The sequence below is a fragment of the Ovis aries genome, chromosome 22 (genome assembly GCF_016772045.2).
Source record: "Ovis aries strain OAR_USU_Benz2616 breed Rambouillet chromosome 22, ARS-UI_Ramb_v3.0, whole genome shotgun sequence".
NCBI classification, from domain to species: Eukaryota; Metazoa; Chordata; class Mammalia; order Artiodactyla; family Bovidae; genus Ovis; species Ovis aries.
Genome location: NC_056075.1, coordinates 32,347,022 through 32,369,540, shown reverse-complemented (window position 1 = coordinate 32,369,540; position 22,519 = coordinate 32,347,022). Strand labels below are relative to the sequence as shown.

General features: G+C 44.6%; 2 protein-coding genes and 1 long non-coding RNA gene across 3 annotated transcripts in view; 2 read left to right on the top strand and 1 right to left on the bottom strand.

Moving 5' to 3' along the window:
• Nucleotides 1–5,040, top strand: part of LOC101117809 (guanylate cyclase 2G-like) — a 44,409-nt gene extending 39,369 nt beyond the window's left edge. The window contains 1 exon segment of the mRNA XM_042239085.2: nt 3,612–5,040. The gene's annotated coding sequence lies outside the window, so the exon portion shown is untranslated.
• Nucleotides 1,951–21,794, bottom strand: TECTB (tectorin beta). The gene is made up of 11 exons (XM_027960363.3): nt 21,702–21,794; nt 21,421–21,568; nt 20,143–20,333; nt 18,640–18,782; nt 18,463–18,535; nt 12,989–13,092; nt 12,764–12,847; nt 8,279–8,441; nt 6,687–6,759; nt 5,275–5,307; nt 1,951–3,737 (listed from the first exon to the last, which is right to left on the bottom strand). Exons 2-11 carry the CDS (start codon nt 21,494–21,496, stop codon nt 3,688–3,690), a joined length of 990 nt encoding a protein of 329 aa, XP_027816164.1. The 5' UTR covers nt 21,497–21,568; nt 21,702–21,794; the 3' UTR covers nt 1,951–3,687.
• LOC132658389 (uncharacterized) lies at nt 7,689–17,648 on the top strand. Its single transcript, XR_009597983.1, has 3 exons — nt 7,689–7,844; nt 8,629–8,709; nt 17,600–17,648. It is a non-coding gene; the product is annotated as an uncharacterized LOC132658389 (long non-coding RNA).
• Nucleotides 21,795–22,519: the final 725 nt, after the last annotated feature.

Sequence of the window (22,519 nt, the reverse complement as noted above, 5' to 3'; positions counted from 1 at the left end):
ATATGTCCTCTTTGAGTCTTTTTCTATTGAATTTCCAGGACTAAAGATGTGAAAACCAAAGAGGAATATTTTCTTTTTCGCTTGACCTCAGAGAGGCCTTTGTGGAGATATTTCTGAGCTCTGTATAAGGCTTTTTGGTTGGATGGGAGCATTTAATACCAAATTTGACAAAAGGTTTGGTGGAATTCCTGCCTTTCTTCAGGAAGAGGGACACTAGGCACCGAGGGAAGAGCTTTGCAAACAGTAACCCAGCTCCACTGAGTGCCTGAGCCTTCCCATCAGCAGGACTCCTCTGCCCTGAGGTGAGCAGTTGAATTCTAGGACCTTCACAGATGCCACAATTCCATTTTCACTGTGGTGGGCTCTGCTCCTCTCCAAAGCCCTTCAGCATCAAGGATTGAAAGCTCGTGACTGATGCTTAGAAGGAGAGAGGAAGAGGCATTTATATACGGGAAACATGGAGCTACCTCAGCATGGAGACCATGGGCCAAAAGTTGCTCCTCATGCCTGATACCTTCTTCCCTGGTTTGGGATCAGGGTTTCTGAGTGCTAGCACTTTGTCCCATCATGAAAGCAAACAAGGCAGCTTCTGCTCTGGGGTCTCTCAGAGAGACTGGCCGTTCCCATCCATCCATCCATCCATCCACCCACATATCCATCTATTTCTCTACCCATGTATCTATCCATCCTTATGAACATTTCATTAATTCAAAGAGCATTTAGTGAGTATTTACTCTGTGCCAGGTACCACAATGGGAGACACAAGAAAATAGGAAACTTTCCATGATCTTTAGCTCTCAATTTACTGGGAGAGAGGAAGCATACTAGTAATGCAATGTAATAGACTAATAGACGTACATGCAAAAGAGCGGAAGTAACTGAGAAACCCAATATTCGTGCATTGAAAGACAATTAGAAAATGATACACAGATGTAGGGATGGGGTGGGATGTGATAATCGACTATTATTGTCCAGTCTTTGTATTTGTATCAAGTGTGGGTGTTTGTTCCCTTCCAGCCCTAGCCCACAAGCCTACACAGTTATGTTCACATAGTAAAGACTTTGCTACTTCTGCCTTTTTCATCAGACATTATGACACAAACTTTTGGCATCCAATCACACACATGCCTGGAGAATATACACACACACACACACACACACACACACGCCTAAATATACATATTCACACACATTCACGTGTATACATACACATGCACAGATATAGACTCGTATATACACACATGCTGAGTATATGCATACATCTCTCTATAGCTATCTCTCTATAGCTATAGGTAAAGCTGTATCTATCAGTTGGCCAATAGGTTGAGATTTCTGGGCATGTGTACGCTCAGTATATATATGTATGTGTATATGTCCATGTCTCTATGAATCTCCTTTGAATTACTCAAGTTAAGAGAGAGAGATGTCTTTAGGACTCATAACCAGGAATTTCGATAAGAGCAATTTCCTAAAATCTGTATCCAGGTTGCTTCTATATCAATCAAGGATGCCTAAAGGGGAAGTTATTATTCCCTCCTCCTCTCAATGTCTCTTTTTTCTTCAGCACTAGTGGGAATTTGCAAGACAGAATGTTTGGAGAGTAGCTTTCTCTTAGTGATAGAGAAATTGTGAGACATGAAACATACAACCAAATATCATAGACCTGTTAGTTAACTTCAAGTCTAAACATGTGCAGTTTCTGCTGAGACATGATGGCCTGAGAGACAGCGATAGCCACAAAAACTTTTCCTCCAAACACTCATGTGAAATGGCTGTACCTCCTTGCACAGAAACCCAATACTGGAATTTTCAAATGCAAATGTAGGATAGAATGGTTGAACACCAGTGGAATATATGTGGATCTAAGAAGTTCTAGTTGTAGAAACCCCTGAGTGGATTGAAGAATTGGCTATCAACATGATATATTAACACTGTAAGCTATAGTCATTGTTTATTTACTTTAAGACATTTAATTTATTCTGTAGCACCACGAAGAGATACAAGATCATTAAACATTATGATAAAACAAAGCAAAACTACCACAACATTGTTTTACTCTGACAGCCAAGGATTTGTGATTATGGCTGTGAGTATGCTATTAAAGAGTTTTTGATTAGAACTGATAAAATATATCTTCTGTCCTTTTGAAGTAAAGGCTAGCTATAAAAATTCTGAATTTATAGGAAGAAGAGATCCCAAATGGTTGGAGTACCAGCTTTGAGACCAGTTCGACTACACTGACTTATTTTAATGTAACCTATTGCTAAACACGCACTCTGTGTCTCCAGAGATTTTAGAATTAGTTTAATTTCTGAGTTCATTAACACCATTTAAAAGCACCATCAAACTATAGATCTTAAAACTTCTCAAATACATTAAATGCAGAGATACAAGCTGACATGTTTTCCAACAATAAGCCCAAATCTATACAAGACAAAGAACAGAATTTAAAGTTCAGGCTTTTCCAATGACACCCCAGCTGCTAGCCTCAAACTGGGGTCCTCAATATATTTTCTGGGATCTGCCGATTCTCTACCAGGACAACTTCTTTCCGTTTTTCTTTGTTTTCTGGGTCACTGGAGTGGCAGTGCTCTCAGCATCAGACACCACATGGTTTCACTGGCCATTTGTTTTCATTTTCTTTGTATTTATGTTTCCAATGTTTTGTTGGTTCCATTTGAACAATACAGGTTAGTGAGATAAAAACAGATATGGGCTTGAAAGTCGCAGTCAAGGCTAAATGAGGTCAGGCCATTCTCTGAATCAAGATTTCTTAGCAGAGTGAATAAAAATAGTGAGCGCCTTGGGCATCGCAAGGCATATTAGGATGGGATTGCCAGGCTGCAGAGAACCTGTCACGGTAGTCCCTCTGAGGCATGTTGCAAGCAGCAGTTTCGCTTAGGCAATGCTGTATTAACATGTGAAACTAATGCTAATGTTTTATTCCTTTTGCAGCTTGAGTCCTATTCAATTTGTCATTTTCTTCTCATCTTAGAAGTCTATATCAGCTATAAACATAGTGAGTGTCTACCTACGTAATGTCTATACATATCTTAAAACTTTATAGTAAAAAAAAATTAGGTTAGCACTCATGGGGATTTCTCAAGAATTGCTTCCCTTCATGCTGTTCAGTTTGGAGCAAAAGAAACGTTTCTGCTCTGATTTCCACATCATCACTTGAAAGATTAAAACCCCTGCCTAGTGGCTCAACCCTGGTCCGTAGATAGGAATTGCACAGCCTTGATGACAAAGGCCCCTTCGGCAGAGTTGGCTGTTCCTGTACATTCTGTCCCCAGTGCTGACTTTGTGCTTTTTCCTCTATCGTCTCCTCAAAATGTTCAGCTGTGCTTGGTTGCTACTCTTTTCAAATCAGAATAACTTTCAAAAGAGTCCACTGCAGCCCCGACTTGAATCTGGGGAAAGGAGACTTCACCGCCAGCTGCAGGGGAGACATGGCAGAACCTAAGAGCCACAGGAAGTCACAGGAGGAAGTGGGGCACCAAAGAAAAACGATCACTGAAATTCACAAAGATGACCGGAACACATATTTGGCCAAGCGCTATTCTCTGCTCCCCAATGATATGGTCTTCTGTTTGTTCTTTTTTTGGCAGCGCAATAAATGTGGTTTGTCATTGACAGAGGAGATGCTCTTGGTGGAGGAGCTGCATCTGCCTGCCCAGCTCTCCCTTATAACACAGCGCAAACCCCCAGCATCACGATGAGGTGATAGAGCACATCTGTGGACCAGACAGGAAAGGAGAGAGAAACAGTTCGACAAGGAGCAAGGAGAACTCAGCAAGAGTCAGCATCAAAGGGTCCACTCAAGGGTGCTGGGTTTTCATAAACCTCTGCATGTTGTATACATAGTTAGATTGTTTCATCCTCCAGGGTTTCCATAGCTCACCTTCATCAGTGCCAGGAACCCAACAGATAAACTCAGGATATGGAACTCTGACAAATGGGAACCTGAACTTGAATAATATAGTGATGGTCCTTTTCACTGTATGGCGTTAGCTGTAGAACTTCCTTTAAGAATGAGAATCCGGGTATCATAAAGAATTGATTTGCACAATTTCCTGTAATTATGAGAGCAAAGCCTACATCTGTGAGTTTAGGAATAAATGGAACTGCCCTGCCCATCTTCTCGCATAGCTACCTCCTTCTCATCGTTTGATGAGACCTTCTTCCTCTAAGAGGCTTCTCAGGCTACTGTCTAAACCACTCTTCAGCTCCCACCCGCCCCACTTCACACGTATTAGGAAGGGCAGGAGCCCTGCTTGCTTTGTTCACTGTGATAGTCGCACCGCCTAGAAGAGTGCCTGGTACAGAGTCAGTACTTAGGGTTGATATTTACTGGATGCTTGCTGCACACTGAGCATTGCTTAGGGCTCTTGGCTGTGATAGTTAATCCACACAACTTCTGTGTATGAGATGGGCAATTATTAACCCAGCTTCAGAGAGGAAACTGGGGGATGCACGGGTGAGGTCATGGCTCAAGGTCACCCAGTTCATGACGGGAGGGTCACAGAAGGGACTAGAAATATTTGTTGAATGAACAGATCATTGAAAACTCAAGCTCTCCAAATGCAGAAACCCCCAGGAAGCCACCTGGTGATGTCTGTGCTCAGACTTGGTGGGCCTGGGGGTAGGGGTCCTGTTCTGCTTCATCCAACTTGCCCCCAGCTCCTCCCTCCCTTCCGAGCTTAGGGGCTGGCTGGAGAGAGACCTCTACCTCCAGTCCCCCTCCACATCATACCGGTGTGCTTTAAAGTATACCTTTTAATTCTTAAGGGACCAAAGGTAAGCTTCTTTTAGAACACAAGAGGAATTTGCTGTATGGGTCAGGAAATTCAAACAGGAACTCTATCAACCTAGAGGGGCGGGATGGGGAGGGAGATGGGAGGGAGGTTCAAAAGGGAGGGGATGTATGTACACTTATGGCTGATTCATGTTGAGGTTTGACAGAAAACAGCAAAATTCTGTAAAGCAATTATCCTTCAATAAAAAAAATAAATTAAAAAAACCACATGTGCATGCTAAGTCACTTTGGTCATGTCTGACTCTTTGTAACTCTATGGACTATCCCCTGCCAGGCTCCTCTGTCCAGGCAAGGTTACTGGAGTGGTTGTCGTGCCCTCCTCCAGGGGATCTTTCTGACCCAGGGATCGAACCCTGCATTGGTAGGTGGGTTCTCTACCACCAGCACCACCTGGGAAGCCCCTTTGAAACACACATCTGCCTGTTAAAAACACTGCATGGAGCTCTTTTCCTTACCTGAGAAGCTATAGAGACCAGAGGATCCCCTGCCTGTAGTGAGTAAAGAGAAAATGCAGAAGCTTTAAGAAAATATCACAAAGGGAGCAGCTGTGTTCCCAAAACACAAACCTGACTGATTTCCCCCTGATTAAACCAACCGACTCCCCATTGCCTTTAGGACAAAATTTCTAGCAGGCTTGACAAGGCTTCATCTCACCATTCTTTTCTCAGCTTTCTATAGCAGGGCTTGGTAAACTTTCTGGAAAGAGCAGATGATAATAAATATTTTCAGTTTCACAGACCACATGGTATCTATTGCAGCCACTTGAGGTGGTTGAAAGCAAGTGGCGACAACCCCTAAATGAACCAGTGTGGCTATGTTCCAATAAAACTTTCTGTAGAAACACTTACATTTGAATTTCATATTATTTTTTAGTGTTATGAAATACTGTTTTGATTTTTTTCAACCACATAAAAAGGAAAAACCATCCTTAGCTTGCAGATCATACAAAATCAGGCAGTGACTGGGTTTGGGTTCCTGGCCAGAGTTTGGTGACGCCAGCCTTGCCACAGGCTTGCCCACCCTTGATGTCACAGCCCCCTTGAGGGCCTGACTTCAAGACAACCCACAGAGGTCTTCCTTAAGCCTGACTAGGTTGAGTTGCCCACCTGGCCATTCCCAGAGACCCTGCCTGCCCCACCACGATGAACAGACATCTCCCTTTCCTTTAGCATTTAGCATCTCTCTCTCTTTGCTGGATGGTACATTCTAGAAGATGAGACCCATATGGGGCTCCTTTATTTCTGAAACCCGAGCACCAACCCAGGCCAAGCTCGCTCCTTTACTGGTTTGTTGAATTGCCCTGGATGCCCTGCTGCTGCTAAGTCACTTCAGTTGTGTCCGACTCTGTGCGACCCTGTAGATGGCAGTCCACCAGGCTCCCCCGTCCCTGGGATTCTCCAGGCAAGAACACTGGAGTGGGTTGCCGTTTCCTTCTCCAGTGCATGAAAGTGAAAAGTGAAAGTGAAATTGCTCAGTCGTGTCCGACTCTTCGCAACCCCATGGACTGCAGCCCACCAGGCTCCTTCATCCATAGGATTTTCCAGGCAAGTGTACTGGAGTGGGGTGCCATCGTCTTCTCCCTGGATGCCCTAGTAGCTTAGTTTTCTGTTATTATTGCCTGCACACCATGTCTGGAAGTTCAGCACTTCCTAGTCCCTGAGGGGCATTGGAATTGCAGCCACAGGCCCAACTTTTTAGGGTAATTAACAAACTTCCCCACCGTCCCCAGGTGGGGAGACTCGTTGCGGGTAAAGGTTGTGTCTACAGGCACAACTGGTTTGGCAATTCAGTGAAAATGCTCAAACTGGCCGTGCCTGTGGACATAGCCCGACAGGAAGGCAACCGTTTGGAAAACAGAGAAGCTTACTACGGAGGGAGAGCTCCACCACCAGCACGCCCCCAATCTGGTCCCGGAGGAGGCGTTTCCGCTTGTCACAAGTCTGGAGACGCAGCAGAAGCAAAGGGGAGAGGAGGGGAGGGCGGAGGTGGGATCAGAGACAAACACAGGAGAGAAAAGAGATTTTTTTTTTAAAAAAAGTCACAAACTTGATGGAGTCAAAATCCCCCAGACCTCAGATACTAGTTCCCTTATACTTTTATAACCAAGTGAGAGATGTATCTCATCCCTTCTCTGACTTGACAAAAAGGAAGAAATCTTTCCATCATGAACTCTTCAAGCTGGAACAAATCCACATAGCATTTGGGAGGGAACTGACCCTGTTTCTTTTGATGAGAAGTAAGACTTCTGCCCATAGTTACTGTTGTCAGAGTGGTTTGAGATGTGGACACCTGCAAAATGTGTTCCGGTTCATTTTCATTTTTTAAAGGTAATACCAATTATCCTTCCAGGAATAGTTAAATGTTTCTCTACTGCCTTCCCTTTATCTGTTTGTGCATAATTGACTACTGTCTGGCCAAATAGGGATCATCAGAAATAGAGATTATCGTCTTATTTCTGCTGGTTACTACAGGTGAGCAGGTACCCTCTTCAGAAACACTGTGTCCCTCCTCACCAAGGTCTCTGGTGCAAACAGACTGGAGGAGGTAACAGTTTGGAATTAAGCGCTTTGAGGTCTTTAAGGCAGTGGTTTTCAAACCGGAGCATGCCTCAGAATTACCCGAAGAGCTTGCTAAAGCACAGATGGCTGGGCCCACCCAGAGTGTCTGAATCAGGTGGATCTGGGGTAGGGGGCTGAGAATTTGCATCCTCACCTAACAAGTTCCCAAGTGGTGCCGAGGCTGCATGGACCACACTTTGGAACCACTGCTCTAAGGACCAGGTTCACATCAGGTCCCAATGGAAAACTGTCTCCCACCTGAATTCACTCTGTATGTTGTTTGGTCTTCAGCAACTTCTTGGGGGAGAAGCAGAAGGGAACCTGACCGCCCTGCATGAGCTGCACTAAACGTTTCTGGGAAGCTGGGCCCTTTCTCTCAGGTGATCAGAACAACTATGATCTCACGTGGGAATTCCTACAGCATCTCTCTGGTCCATCACAGGTCCTAGAGATGGACCCTCAGGCTGGTAAGTCAAGAGCTAAAAGTACCTTTGCCTTCCACCCAGAGCTTACTGCTGTCACCTGGATTTTGAATTTCCCTTATCCTTTTAACTTTTCCAAAGCATTTCCATGTCTGTTATTGCTTTCATTTTCCCTAACACTGCTCTCTGAAGAGAAGGGCCGCCATTACTCATCATGGCTCTATCTTTAAAGATGGGAAAACCAGGCTCAGGGGTTAAGTGACATGGGCCAGACCATGTAGCTTGTTGGTGGCGGGGCAGAACCGCCTGGGACATCTGCTCCCACCCTCAGCATCCTTTCCTCCAGGATGTCTTCAGCACACACCTACAGGGTCTAGTGATAATTTCCCAGCTGAAGAAATATACAGCTTCTCAAATACTGTTTCCCCCGCCACACCCAGGCTCAGGTAACACTCTCGTTCCAGGGAGGGGTGGCTCACCACGGGGCAGGAGAGCTTCTCACTGTCACAGATGAACGTCTCGCAGTGTAACCACACCTTAGATAGTTTGGGGATGTTCTGGAACCGGAAGGCATTGAATTGGAAGGTTGCCCTGTGGTCTTTCCCGTTCTCATGCACAAGGACGGTTTCATCCGTGGGGCAGCTGCAGCACACGGGGTAGAGGGAGGGAAGCGGGGGAGACAAGGTCACCTCGTGAGCTCCAGCAACAGTGTCTGGGGCATAGCCGTGCGTAGCCTCCTCTGGGCTGTTACACAGCATGCTATCCTTTGGAAGCATTTCGACTGGTGGCATCTCACTTATCTTCGTTTCTCTGGGGTCTCTTTGAGGAGCTATGAGATGGCTGTGGACATCCGTATTCTACAGACAGAGTACAGCCAGGGCGAAACAACTTTTGAGAAGCCACACGTCTGGTAAGTCACCACATCTTTGTCCCAAAAAAGTGAAACCCCCAAGACAGTGTCCTTGGCGGACTGGAATGTGTCCAGACTCTCAGCATGCATCCAAAATAGAGCTGGTGGTGCTAGGAGCAGTGTTTCCCACTCTGCTGGCACAGCAACCTCTGCCCAGGTCACACCCAACACACTGTTGTGTGTGTATTGCGAGGTTTTGCCACTGGGAATTTGAATTTATATTACTTAAGTTTTATGTCCATTCTATTATACATGACTACTTTGGCAAAAAAGTGATATTTTTAATATGCACACAGAAAAAATGGCGCGAAGGATACTACCTAAATGTTAACCCTGGCTATTATGGACAGTTTTTTGTGTGTGTGCTAAATTCTCTGTAAGGAGAATGTACTATTGGGAAGTTTCAAAATTCCAAAAGTACATTGCAGTAAAAGAAAAAGAAAATGATAACATAGATGGACATGGGTTGAAACCCATTGGTTTCACCTGGGGGCCATTTGGCATGTAGTTGTCATGACTTGGGGGACAGGGGAATGCTCCTGGAGTCTAAAGGGTAGACATCAGGGATGCTACAGAATGTCTTGGAGGGCACAGGACAGATCTCACAACAAAGACTGATCCAGCCCAAAGAGTCCATGGTGCTGAGACTGGGAAACCCTGGTTTAAGCACAGTAATTTTTCATTTGCTCAGCACATATGGATTCTCTACGTAAGTGCCAGACATTCAGCCAGGTGTTTGGAAGAGACGCAGTGTTTCTTGGGAATATATAGGGGCCACAGAGTGTGGGGACTTGTGTACAGTTGATGGTAAGGAACAGGATCTGTCCTCTGTGGAACAAAGGTCTATGCGTTCAAAAGCTCAAGACCAGTGAACAGCCCTGCTTGGACCCCAAAGTTCATGCCTCTCCTGGCGTGTCCCTCTGACTCTACTTTCGTTCCAACTCAAGACATACAACAGAGAGCAGAGCCACCACCCCAGGGAACCTTCATGGTGGACCCTCCCCTGCCCCCTCTGTCAGAATCAGAGTTTAGGAGCCAAATTAGAGGTAGGACAGAAGGGATGTTAACTCTGAGAGTCACTGAGTGAAATGAGGCATGAACACTGCACCTTTCATCTGACCAAGGCCGGAAGTGGGGTTCTGTTGGTGGAGGCCTCTGAGCGGTGACAGAGCTGGGGGCATTTTCCGACTGTGAAACAAGACTCTTGAAGGATCATTCGGTCTTTAAACCCGAGATCCTTGTACGAATTCAAGACTAAGTGCTTAAAATAGATCCTTGCTGCTGGAGTGCCCAAGGCCTTGTGTCAGCCAGTGGAAAACAACGTAAGCAGAGCTTTGTTGGCGGCAGGCAGGAGGTAAGCCATAGGCAGGCCTAGATGCCTTGGCACTTCTGTCTCTTGGTGCTGACTGTGGCATTTGCCTGTCCGTGACAGGTAGCTCAGGATTGTAGAATGTCCAGAGGGAGGCTTGTATACCGTCATCACAGGAGTCTCCTTTCCCCACCTGAGGTCAAAATTCCTGACAACCTATTTATTCCAATCTCTCCAGGCATCTTGAAAACTGGGCTTTTCTCCCAAAGGGCCTGGTGTGAACCAAAAGCTTGTGCGAGGTTATGGAGTGGACTTTCTAATTCTCCCCTTTGTCACTGGTCTTTGTGCATGTAACTCCAACTTCAAGGGGCCGTTTCAACTAGTCAGAGTTTGCGACTATATCAGGGCTTCTTTGATTTAGCAGCACTTAAATGCAGATTCCCAGGGTTCATCTTGGGATCTTCTGAAGTTGTAGGTTTGCGATGTGTCTGCATGAGTAGCAGGCACCCGAAGGAAATCCTGTGCGCACTAGAGTTCAAGGACCACTTGTAGAGACTACCCCAAAGTCACAAGCATTCCCTTTTCTGTCATATCACACATCTGCTACGTGAGCAAGAGTACCAGAACTATCTAAGGAGACAATTCCATGATGTGCCAGAAAACTTTGCCCTTGTGTGGCTATTGTTTGAGAGAGGGTTCCCAATGCCTATTGGTAATTTAAAGGTCCCTATAGGTCAATAATTTATTTTAGAATCTCTCTGAAGTCATTGGATTTGTACCAACAACAACAAAACCTAAATGGCTCATTCAATAACATATGAAATAAGGACCCAAACTGAGCTGTCATCCCTGCAGGAAGATAGGTGGCTTGCATGTGGCCCTTATTGACCTGTCCTACCTGGTGTTCTAAGGTGATGTGTGTGTGCGTGTGCACACGTGTACTCGGTCATGTTCTACTCTGTGCGACCCCGTGGACTGTAGCCTGCCAGGCTCCTCTGTCCATAATGCTGCTCAGATCATCATCCCTCGACTAGCTTAGACTTGTGGAATTTGAATCTGCCTGTTCCTCAGTTTCCTCATCTATAAAATAGTGATTATTATACTACCTATTGTATAGGAAGTTTAATGAAATTGAAAAAAGTATTTGTAAAATTCCCCTCTAGAGCAGTGTCTGGTGTGTTGTAAGAGCTATATCAAGTGAAAGTCACTCAGTCGTGTTCAGCTCTTTGCAACCCCATGGGCTATACAGTCCATGGATTTCTCCAGGCCAGAATACTGCAGTGGGTAGCCTTTCCCTTCTCCAGCAGGTCTTCCCAACCCAGGGATCAAACCTAGGTCTCTAGCATGGACTTCCCTGGTGGCTCAGATGGCAAAGCGTCTGGCTACAATGCGGGAGACCTGGGTTTGATCCCTGGGTTGGGAAGATCCCCTGGAGAAGGAAATGGCAACCCACTCCAGTATTCTTGCCTGGAAAATCCCATGGACGGAAGACCCTGGTAGGCTACAGTCCACGGGGTCACAAACGGTAGGACAGGACTGAGCAACTTTCTTTCTTCTCTTTACCAGCTGAGCCTCAAGGGAAGCCCAAGGGCTGTATGAATGCTTCTTAAATAAATAGAGATAAAGATCCAAAGTGGCTTTATCTTTGTTATCCCATCATCTTTGTCCCTGGTCCCTGTATTTTTGCTTAGCCCTGATGAGTTTCAGTGTAATTGTCTGCTTTGGTTTGGGGAACGGCCTCTTCTGAGTTTACTGTGCATTGTGTGGACAATGCCTGCATCTCTTGTTTTCCAAAGTTACAACTCTAAGGGTTTCTAGACAATTGTCATCTCAGGGTCAGCATGTCATCATGAACTCAAGGAGAATCCAGACTCCCTTACCCAGAAGCCCTCTTCCCTGGGAGCTTACACACTATTCCTCATCTTCGCAATCCACCGTCAACAGTAGAAAGCATTCTTTGTCACGTGTTCTTCAGAGGCTGTGCCCTGTCCTTCCCTCTATTATATCTGATCGGTCGCTAAATTTTTACTGCTTCTCCCCGCTTGGATGGCGTGGGATGACGTTCTTTTCATTCAATCAGCTACACTGTTGATTCAGGTCTTATCACCTTGGGCTCTAGAGCTGCCACAGCCTCTAAGCTCATCTTTACACCTCTTGTGTACTCTTTCTAAACCATCTATGTATGATTTCTAGAATCATTTTTCTAGGCTGTAATTCCAATACTTTAGTCCTCTACTCCAAATTTTAAGAATTACCCATGGAATTATTCGTAAATAAAAACAATGGTATTAAAATTGATTGGATACCAACCAGGTACTCTATGTTAAACTTTTTACATGGACATCTAATTTAGTCCTCATCTGGGTTCTGATGTCAGATGGACTGGATTTGAACCCAACATGTCTATTCCCCCATAAACACACACATACACTAATTATGTGGCATTACTTAACCCCTCCTATGCCTCAGTTTCCTCATCTGGAAAGAGGAGATGATAGTAATCATACTCACCTGTTGTCAGGGAAGTGAGCTAGTACATGATAAAGCTCTAGGGATAGTATCTGGTACCTAGAAAGCACTGTGTAAGCTTTTCCTGGTATCATTACTCAGTCTGGAAACACAGAGGAAGTCACTAATGTGGCCCCAACAGGCTCCATCTCTTCCTCCCAAGCTGTCCCGAGGCAGAGTGGCCCCTGATCACCTGGTCCCACCACTCAGGCTTGTGGTCCAGAGAACCATACCTACCCCTTGTTGATCAGCTGCCACTGCAAAGGATACATGAAATCAGCCGAGGGTGTGGCCCAACAGCTGTTCAAAACCACTTTAAACCTGAAGACGAAACAAAACACATCTCACTTGAAGCCTGAGGATCATATGCCTAGAAACACTGGGTGATTAAAAAGCCTCTGGTCTGGTATTTTTTTCTCATCTTTGTATTTACAAATACAGACAATAAGAATACACACTTACCTAATGCTTAACCCTTTGGCTTCTACTCCTGCAAACAGATCTGAACCGATTTCGGATGTCTCCAGGATAAAAGGCGCTTCTTTCTTAGTGGAGAACTTGGCATTCTTTGGAAGGAAATTAACACTGGGCATTATGATCTATCAGGCTGAGTAGTCTGGTCTGACAGGAGCAGATACATCAGGACAGGGTGGGGGGCGGGGATCAACCCAGAGACACACACAGTGAGACCCTCGAGGGCCAGAGAAGTGGCACCTCCTAGGATCCTGGTGCCATCTAAGCATGGAGGAGGACATCATTTAACTGGGTTTGCTGGTTACAGTGAGACACGTACTGAATGTCGCATCTATGCCGATGAGGAGCAAGACTTGCTTGATGGAAAAAGAGTGGAATCCAGCAACGCTGGATTTCCTTGAACAGATTCCAGCTTGGATTGGAAAGTTTTTACTTTGATTCCCAGTTCAGTTAACATTAACAGCGGAAACAACTTTCTGATCACCTGCTATGTGTCAGGAACTGCCCTCTGTGTTGAGAGAGTCTCTAAGTCAGGCTGTCCTGTCTGTTGAGATTTATCAGTGAACAAGTAGAGATCACTGTCTCCAGCCACCTGACGTTCTAGCCAGGGAGTTGGACAGCAGACAGTAGATTAAACGAATTATATGGCTACCATAGACTATAGTATTCTATATAGAAAAACTATGGGAAAAAAATGTAGAGCAGGGTAAGGTGGATTGGGAATGCAAGGAGGGGACAGGTTTTAATTTGAAATACAGTTGTTGGGAGGCTTCCTTGAGGAAGTGACGTTTGAATCAAGACTGGAGGGAGGAGATGCCAGGTAGGCATCAGGCCATGCAGGAAAAGGCCCTAGGGGGAGACGGTGCCAAGCAGGACCGCAGGGTGGCCAGTCTGCTGGAACACGAGTGAGTAAAGGGGAGGTGGGGAGAGGCAGGGAGTGAGGAGGGCAGGAGAGGAAGTTAGACTGTAGGGGTGGATCCAGGAGACTATGGCTTCAGTTCAAGGACAATTGGGACTCATTGCCATGATTCAAGTACAGGGGAATCAAGACAAGTATCCTGGATTAATCCTAGTTCCCACCACTAACTTGGGAGTCACATAGGCAAGCCAGCCTTTTGATCCTTAGTATTCCCATCTGCAAAATGGGAATACCTTTTGCCTTCGTCTGCCTTGCAGAAATGTTGCCATGATGGTGGCTATATGCAATAGGAGCATAAAGCTTAGACCAGGATACTAATGAAAAAACTGAGTTTCATCAACTTAGAGATTCAGGGAACTGCAATAGGTAAACAATGACAGCAAGGACATCTAGATAAAATAGACCTTAACTCCCTAAGGGTCAAATTTAGGGAATTGACAAGAGGGTTTGGAATCATCTTCTAGGGTCTCTTACATTATCTTATCAATCACAGGTGCAGCCAGGGCCTCCTGATTTGGTCACCCAGAAGTCAATTATTTTTCTTCCCTTCTCTCAGCCCCCTGCACCAGTTAAATGGTTGTAATGATTAAACAATAACATTCTTAAATATAAGTGATCAGCTTAATGTGCAAGTTGAAGTGGCAGAGGATAATGGCTTCTAATGTTCCTTGTTATTTTCTGAGATTTATTTCAAGGGACTGTTTCCAAATGTAGGATCTACTGGAGGATGATAATACCGTCACTAATGTAGCCAGAGGTACTTCTCCTGGCCCCCATCTCCTAGGAACCAGGAATTGGAATACTGGAATGCCTCCACTTGCAGAGGAACCCTCCTGATTGTTACAAAGTGTCAAACACAATCTTCACCCTTAATTCAGTTTCTGAGAAGAAACACCTTTGATGGTCAGTTTCTCTACTTCTCACCTGACAGAAGGCAATGCTCAGTGTGTCCCCTCTACTTTCTCAATAACATGAAAATTAGGGACCTATGTCCAAAGAGCATCACCCTTCAATACCTAGGCAATTTGTTTTGGCAAATTCTGGGCTCCACCTTTTAGTAGGAGCATTAACCCAGGGGATCATACTCAGAGAAGAGTGAATAAGAGGATGAACGGACCACCAAGAGTGGGATGATATTTCGTTTGGAAAAGACAGGCTTAAGCTAGTTGAAGGACCTTCAGCAGTATCATTTCAGAGGAGAGAATTGGGACTAATGGGCCAGAGTTCAGGACATCAGATTTCACATGTTAACCTAAAATGGGAAGGCCCAACTTGTCATCGTCCTTGGAAGAGATAGGGAGTTCATCCCCCAACAGTCTTGCAGAGGGTTTGGGGCATTAGATGGAAGGTCTACATTAATCACCTCTGAGGTTTGTTCTGACTCTGGAAGTCTATGATTTTGGTCTCTATTTCTTACATTTGTTCCATCCCAGCTTTGTCATTTCTTTCTGTCTGACTAAAAGCAACAGTCTGTACCATTTTGATTGAATAAAAGTCAGCCTAATCCCACTCTGACATTGATGTTCAACCCTATAAAAGTAACAATGCTAGAGTTAGGAGCTCTCAGTTCCCAGTTTAAATGAGGTCTGGAGACCTCTCTGGTGATCCAGTGGCTGGGACTCTGATTATCCAATGCAGGGAGCCTGGGTTCAATCCCTGGTCAGGGAACTACATGCTGTAACTAAGACTAGACATAGCCAAATAGATAGATATTTTAAAAACGAGGCCAAAGCTTACAATTATGAGAATGACTACTTCCTCAGACACTTATTTGTGCCAGGAACTGTGCAAAGTGTTTTATAAGGATTATTTCATTTAACCCTTATAACAAACCTCTCAGGTAAGTGCTGTTATCCCCATTGAACAAATTCGTAGGTGGAGACCAAGAGGAGTTAACTAAATTGCCCAAGGTCGTATTACAGTAAATAGGGGACCAAGCTTCCAACCTGTGGTCTGACGTCAAGGCCTATTTTCTTAACCTCAATGTTAGGCTGCTTCTGCAAGTTGACTACCTTCCTTTATTTGGGATTGAGAGATTAAGAAAGACTTTTCACCAAGAATACCAACTATGGAACCATTCGCAGTAACAAGTAGAAGAGGATGGAGAGCGAGGAGAGGAAGCGGGCTGAGCAGAACTGGTGGTTTTGGAGCCCAGCGTTTGGAGCTCTTGGAATCCTGGGCAATTAGCAGTGCGCTGATTCCACTGCCCCAGGCAGGGTGCTGCTCTGTCTCTGCTAATCTGATGGAAATTTATACAGGGAGCAGCTGTTGCTTCAAAAGCACACAAGAATGCTCTGAAAGTGGAAGAAGGGAGGAGAAGAAAAATACCAACCACATGGATAAGGCACAGGAAACCGAGCGCATTGCGGGAATGTTAATCAGTACCAAAATCTCGGTTGTAACCTCAGCGCCCCCTCGTTGCCAAGGTTCATTTGTCTGGTAAGGGTTGTGTTGGGCCCTAGGGAAGGCCTTAGCAAGAACTCATTTCTAGCTGTTCAAGGAAGCAGTCTGTCTAGCTCAGGGGATGGCCTGGTGATGCTGAGAACATGCTTCCTGATTTTTGTTTCTTCTTTAAAAAGATCTAAGGTTTGATAGTCATGTCTGAAACTTCGCTCCGCATAACTGATGGTGAATGATGCATTTGGACAGTCATAGTGCCTCTCCATTTCCACCTGTCGTAAAATCTTCATGGGGTCATATCTACAGTTTTATTTGGTTAAAGCAACAATCCTATACTTCCGGACAGGGATTCAGTAGTAAAGATAACCCATCATCAACATGTCCCCTGGGTCTGTTGTCATGTGTAAAGCTTATTTTCCTTCCTGGAGAACCTTTCTCAGTTACTTCAGTGGTTTTGCCATTCTTTCATCACCCTGGTGATCCACATTGCTTCGAGCCCCTGCCAATATAGGTCAAGGGTTGTATGGGATTCCTTTTCTCAGGACTTAATCACTAGTGGTTTGTAGCCTGGGGCAGATCTAGGTTTTGTGGGACCTTGAAGCTTATTTAGAGAGCCCTCTTGAAAGAAAAGAATTAAAACTTTGAATATAAAATTAGACACAGGGCCTTGAAAAGGGCCTGTGCATGTCAGATTGGAAGAGAGGGATGACAGCATGAGATGGTTGGATGGCATCACCAACTCACTGGACATGAGTTTGAGCAAACTCCTGGAGATGGTGAAGGACAGGGAAGCCTGGCGTGTTGCAGTCCATGGGGTCACAAAGAATCAGACGTAACTGTGCAACTGAGCAACAACAGCAAAATGTTAGGGGTCATGACACTTCGTAAGTTTGCCCTGGAGACCAGTGTTAGAAAACCTTGTTCCAGACTGGGAACTGCTCTAGACCACAAGTGGGGTCTTGGGCAGATCATTTTCCCACTGGGTTTTAGATCCTGTTCTGTAAAATGAACTAGGCTATTCTAGGATCCCTTCTACGTCTCACCTTCTAAGTTCAGCAGATTAATAGCTTCCAGAGAACTGGGAACTGGGTTCCCCTTGTGGCTCAGCTGGTAAAGAATTCTCCTGCAATGCAGGAGACCTGGGTTCGATCCCTGTGTTGGGAAGATCCCCTGGGGAAGGGAAAGGCTACCCACTCCAGTATTCTGGTCTGAAGAATTCCATGACTACAGTCCATGGGGTTGCAAAGAGTTGGACCTGACTGAGTGACTTTTACTTTCAGGGAACTGGTAAAATGAGTTCCAAGAGTTCAAAGTCAGTGGAGCTCCAGGTAAGATAATTGTTTCCTTTATGAAATGAATAGGTTGCTCTTGATGGCCTTTAAGGCTATCTTCCAGTTCTAATCTTTTACGTAAAGGTTTCCATTTCTGGTTTCTGCCTGTGTTTTCCTTTAGCCAGCTGGGCTATTGCCTCCTCACTGGGAGCTGCGGATCTAAAAGACAAAGCACCTCTGTAAAAGGAGGGCAGCTGGGCTAATGGCCATTGCATACTTGGTTTCTCTGGAATGTTTTATTCTGAGTGCCTTTAGCTTCAGTGTCAACATAGGCAGTATGCCGAAATTAGACAAAGAGGAGACCCACTAAGCAAAGGGCTTTGGAGACCAAAAAGCCAGGCAGCAGCAACCACCCTAAACTTTCCCCTTACTGCTGTCCCAGGTAGGAAGCTCACTACACCATGCCCGATGTTTTAACAAGAGCTGGATCCTAAATTTAAATCTCTAGAGTGGGTTGTAGTGGAAACTAATCTTGGTTAGGAATTAGACTGTGGCTGTCTTTACTGCCTACTGACCTTTGGTAACTCACAAGATTTCTCTTGTCTCAATTTTCTCATCTGTGAAATGGGAAGATTAACCTTATTTCTCTGTGACACCTTTCCTTTCTTCCATCCATTCATCAGTCTATGAATCTGAATGTCTGTTGCATCCAGTCTTCAAAGAGGCTTAGCACTAGACCAAAGCTTATGATTCAAAGCCAATTCAAGAATGGGCTTTCTTATACAGCTTAGGGGAGAACAAATGCTGTGGAAACATCCCATCATCTCCTGTAAAGGCCACAGGGCAGCAGTGGGGACCTGGAGACCACTTACAGTATAGAAGTTGAGAGACAACTGGCTTTCAAACGTGCCCATGCTCCCGTTCTTCACGTGAACAGTGGCCACTCTGAAAAGGGGAGAGAATTTTGCATAAGGGCTGAAACATGCCTGGTTGACAGGGACTGCAGACAAGTGCAAGGCAGCCAGCCCTCCTCTCTCAGAGCAGCTTACCTCTGGTCAAAGGCAGCCTGGTTCACCAAGTAGGTGGAGTGATAGGTGCAGGAAAAGGAGTAGTTCACGGGCTGGTTCTTGACAATCACGGTGCTGTCGTTGGAAACGATGTGACTGTAGAAGTGGTAGATGGGGGGCTTGTACTGGAGAAAGGGAGCAGGCAGTTAGGGTAGCCCTTTACCCCCATGGTGTGAGTGAAAGCTCTTGGAAAAATGGTGGACGATGGCTCAGAAGAAAGTCTGTGGGGAGCCATAGACGTTTGCCATTGATATAACACCCATTCTTGTTTGTAGGTGAGCTGACAATTTTTGTAAAGAGTTCTTAAGTCTGTTCAAGATTGTTTAAAATAATCTAAGTTGAATGTGGTACACTTAAAAATCCATATATCTATCAGGCTTCTGACCAAACTGAACTAGTTCAAGAATCTCTCATCTCCCAACATCAACTTTTTATTGATTTCCCCTGCCCAAGTAATCTTATGTGACACCTTCACCTATCTCCCAGCTCGAGAACATTACTGCCTAGTTCTTGGTCTTTCCTTCTTCCAATCATAAGCGCTAATTCTGAGATTCTTTCCCCTGACTTCTTAGACTTTAAAATCACCGAATATTAGAGTTAAAGGGGATCTCCAATATTCACTTGAACAGTGATCTGCCTGAGACCACACAGATGATTTCTAGCTCATTTTACCAGGATATCAAAAAATGAGATGTTTTTGTTAATCATGCCCATGATTCTTCCCACTAGATCACTGAATCACTGAATCACTGTGGGGCTTTTAGGAAGCAAATGTGGCCCCAGGATCTGAGACCTAGTAGATGTACCCTCTCCTATAGCCAAGGCCTTAGGGATACTAGACCTAGCCTTTCTTCATGATTGTATCTGGTTGTGGCCTTGAACTGTGACTGGGAAGTCTCCAATTTCTCCTCCATTCCTCCATTCTTGTCCTCCATTCTTGTCAAGGACACTTGACAAGAGGTGTGGTTCCTTTTCATTCTGATGACCTGTCCTAGGTACTTCACAAGACCCAGTTATGGGCTCTGTTATACTTTGGTCTCTCCTTTAAGATGCCTTCCAAATGCACTTTGTCACCACTTCAAAATCTTAAGTAGAAGATGGCCCACCTATCCAGCCCAGGAAGAGTGGCAGCGATGAGCACATACTCAGAGCTCCAAGTGACACGGAGGTGGGAAATGCATCGAGTTGGCTGTAAGATGTTACAGAAAACCCTGAATGAACTTTTTGGCCAAACCAATAGTTTGTTTGGCTCACAGAAGGTGGTCTAGCCGCTCAGGCAACAAATTAGAAGAATAAAATTTAAATCCTGAGAGTTGCCTAAACTAGGCAGAAGGGAAGAATTTAAATAACACATCTCAGGAAATCTGGGGGTCGGGACTGACTCTTAATTGGAAAGTGGTGAATTTTGAATCCTTTTAAGGATGGACAGCAGATGGGCCCACTTGCCTCCTTTTAGCAGCTCTTCCCTGTGTAGTTTGGACTTACCTCAGACTGGGTTCCACAGTAGGACTTGTTTTTAGGCGACAAATCTGGGATTACAAATTGGTAGTAACCTGCTTCATGGACCCCATTGTAACACAGCCCACCAAGCGCCAGCTGGTGCACTTCCCATCCATAGGGGCACTCAGGGATTTTGGTGATGATTGTTTTGGGATAGCAAAACACAAGAATGACATCTGGGAAGATGAGAGACAAGGTTTGAAATCAGATCTGGTAATCATATTAATCTACATATGGTGGGCTCCTGTTACAGCTGAGCATGCAAAGCAGTTGGTTAAAAATATTTTCCCCACTATTCTTCACGAACTGTGATGAAAGTTCCCCCCCAACATCAGTCACTAAAGTTTCCCATTTATAGATTTTGCAACCTCTGCGTAAAATCTGCACTATTCTTAACATGTATTCAAAACTGGTCCACGTTTAAACTTGAACATATTTTAAGGAACGTATTTTTGAAACCAGATCGGATGAATTGGAAATACATGTATATTTCAATCTGGTATCATATATATGTATATACGTATTTTTTAATCCCATGAAATGAGCACATTAAAGTTAAAATGTCAATTTATGCATAATGCTATGAAATTGTAGTTTATGGCACAGCACAGAAAATCAATAATCAAATGGAAAATAGGAAAAAAAAAGGCAAAGATTTTATCTCTATTTATTCATCTATCTAGCACCCTCAATGTGAGAGACATGGGTTTCAATCTCTGGGTTGGAAAGATCCCCTGGAGAAGGGAATGGCTACTCAATGGAATTTTATTGCCTGGAGAATTCCATGGACAGAGGAGCCTACAGTCCATGGGGTCTCAAAGAGTTGAACACGACTAAGCAACTAACACTTTCACAATTTTAAAAAGTGTAAGTTTATCCAATATGCTTGTACTCTCTGCAGGAAAAATCGAATGGGCATTGGGGTCCTTAAGTGCTTCTGTGTGTGTTTGTCGCTCAGTCATGTCCGAATCTTTGCCACCCCAGGGACTGTAGCCCATCAGGCTCCTCCATCCATGGGATTCTCCAGGCAAGAATCCTGGAATGGGTTGCCATTTCATTCTCCAGGGGATCTTCTGGACCCAGGGATCGAACCCAGGTCTCCCACATTGCAGGCAGACTCTTTACCATCTGAGTCACTAGAGAAGACCACATGGCTACATAACAGCATTTTCCTAACAATATAAGTACAGAGCTTTGAGCTCTGGGAAGATATGCATCAGGAAACAGTCCTTTCCAGGAAAATGGGGTAGTACCAGAGCATACCTGCTTTATTTGGAGTGCAAGATCTTGCAGAGGCTTCTGCGAAGACAGCCAGCAGGACAAAGGCCCTCATCACCATTGCTCTTGCCAGGTGGCCGAGTCAAGCTGGCCAGACGTTCACGGTTCTGCCAGGGCCTGAGCCTTGGTCATTCTAGGTCAGAGATATGTGCAAGAAATTAAAACCAAGGGTGAGAAGGAAAGCAGCACAATCAGAGGATATTGATCCTGTCTCCCATTTCTAACGGCTCCTCATCTGGGCTGGGAGGCAAACATGGGGCTCATACCACAGAGAGCGTCAATTTCACATGCTGCTGCTCATGTTCCCAACTGTTTCATTCTCCCAGACTGGAGGCTGCCTCTCAGGTGCTCCTCAAGCCTCTGTTCCCAGTCCTAGCTGGACTTTATATAGCCCGAGTGTGTAAAAGAAACCTACTCCAGATAAATCACAATGAGCACGCATTATCCACTGTGGGGGGAAATAAAAGGCATTCTTGCACAATAATCCGATTGGAAGCTCAGTTACGGCCACTTGAGGCTAATTTTTTTTGCTTCACAGAGTTGGAGAAAGTTTTTTAAAAAACTAGTTTTTAAACCAGGAGTGAAATAAAAAGTTGAATTTTTTTCCTCCTCATACAAAAAATAACTGTGATCAGAGGCAAACTATTTTGTGCATGGTTCCAGGTTGCAGTTTTTTTTCTTTTTTTTTTTTACATCTTGTTTTCTTAGGTTTATTTCTTGCTTTCTTATTTTTTATGTGTAGGTGATCTAAACTGCGAATGTAGAAAAATATAAGTCCCACAGTGTTACACCTGATACTAAAGGAAAAACAGGCTGTTTGTGTTCATGCAAACATGTTAAAGATTTTTTTCTCTAATATTTTATAATAAACCCTGAACTTCTAGAGTTTCATCTAGAAGTTCATCTAGAACCTCATTCTGAAATACAACTTTGTTTGTAGACACCTGAGTTTTCTAAAGTCTTGTTAGTCTCCCAAAGTGATGATACTGGAAGAAGGAACTTAGAAAGACAATTAAAAAAATTTTTTTTTTATGGAAGTATAGCTGATTTACAGTGTTGTGTTAATGTCTGGTATATATCAGTT

Coding starts and splice junctions, on each gene's coding strand:
- TECTB (XM_027960363.3), bottom strand. CDS start 21,496: ATGGTGATGAGGGCCTTTGTCCTGCTGGCTGTCTTCGCAGAAGCCTCT. Junction 12,848..12,988: donor GCCAAAGGGTTAAGCATTAG/GTAAGTGTGTAT, acceptor TTTCGTCTTCAG/GTTTAAAGTGGTTTTGAACA. Junction 5,308..6,686: donor GGTGGAGCTCTCCCTCCGTA/GTAAGCTTCTCT, acceptor TACTCACTACAG/GCAGGGGATCCTCTGGTCTC.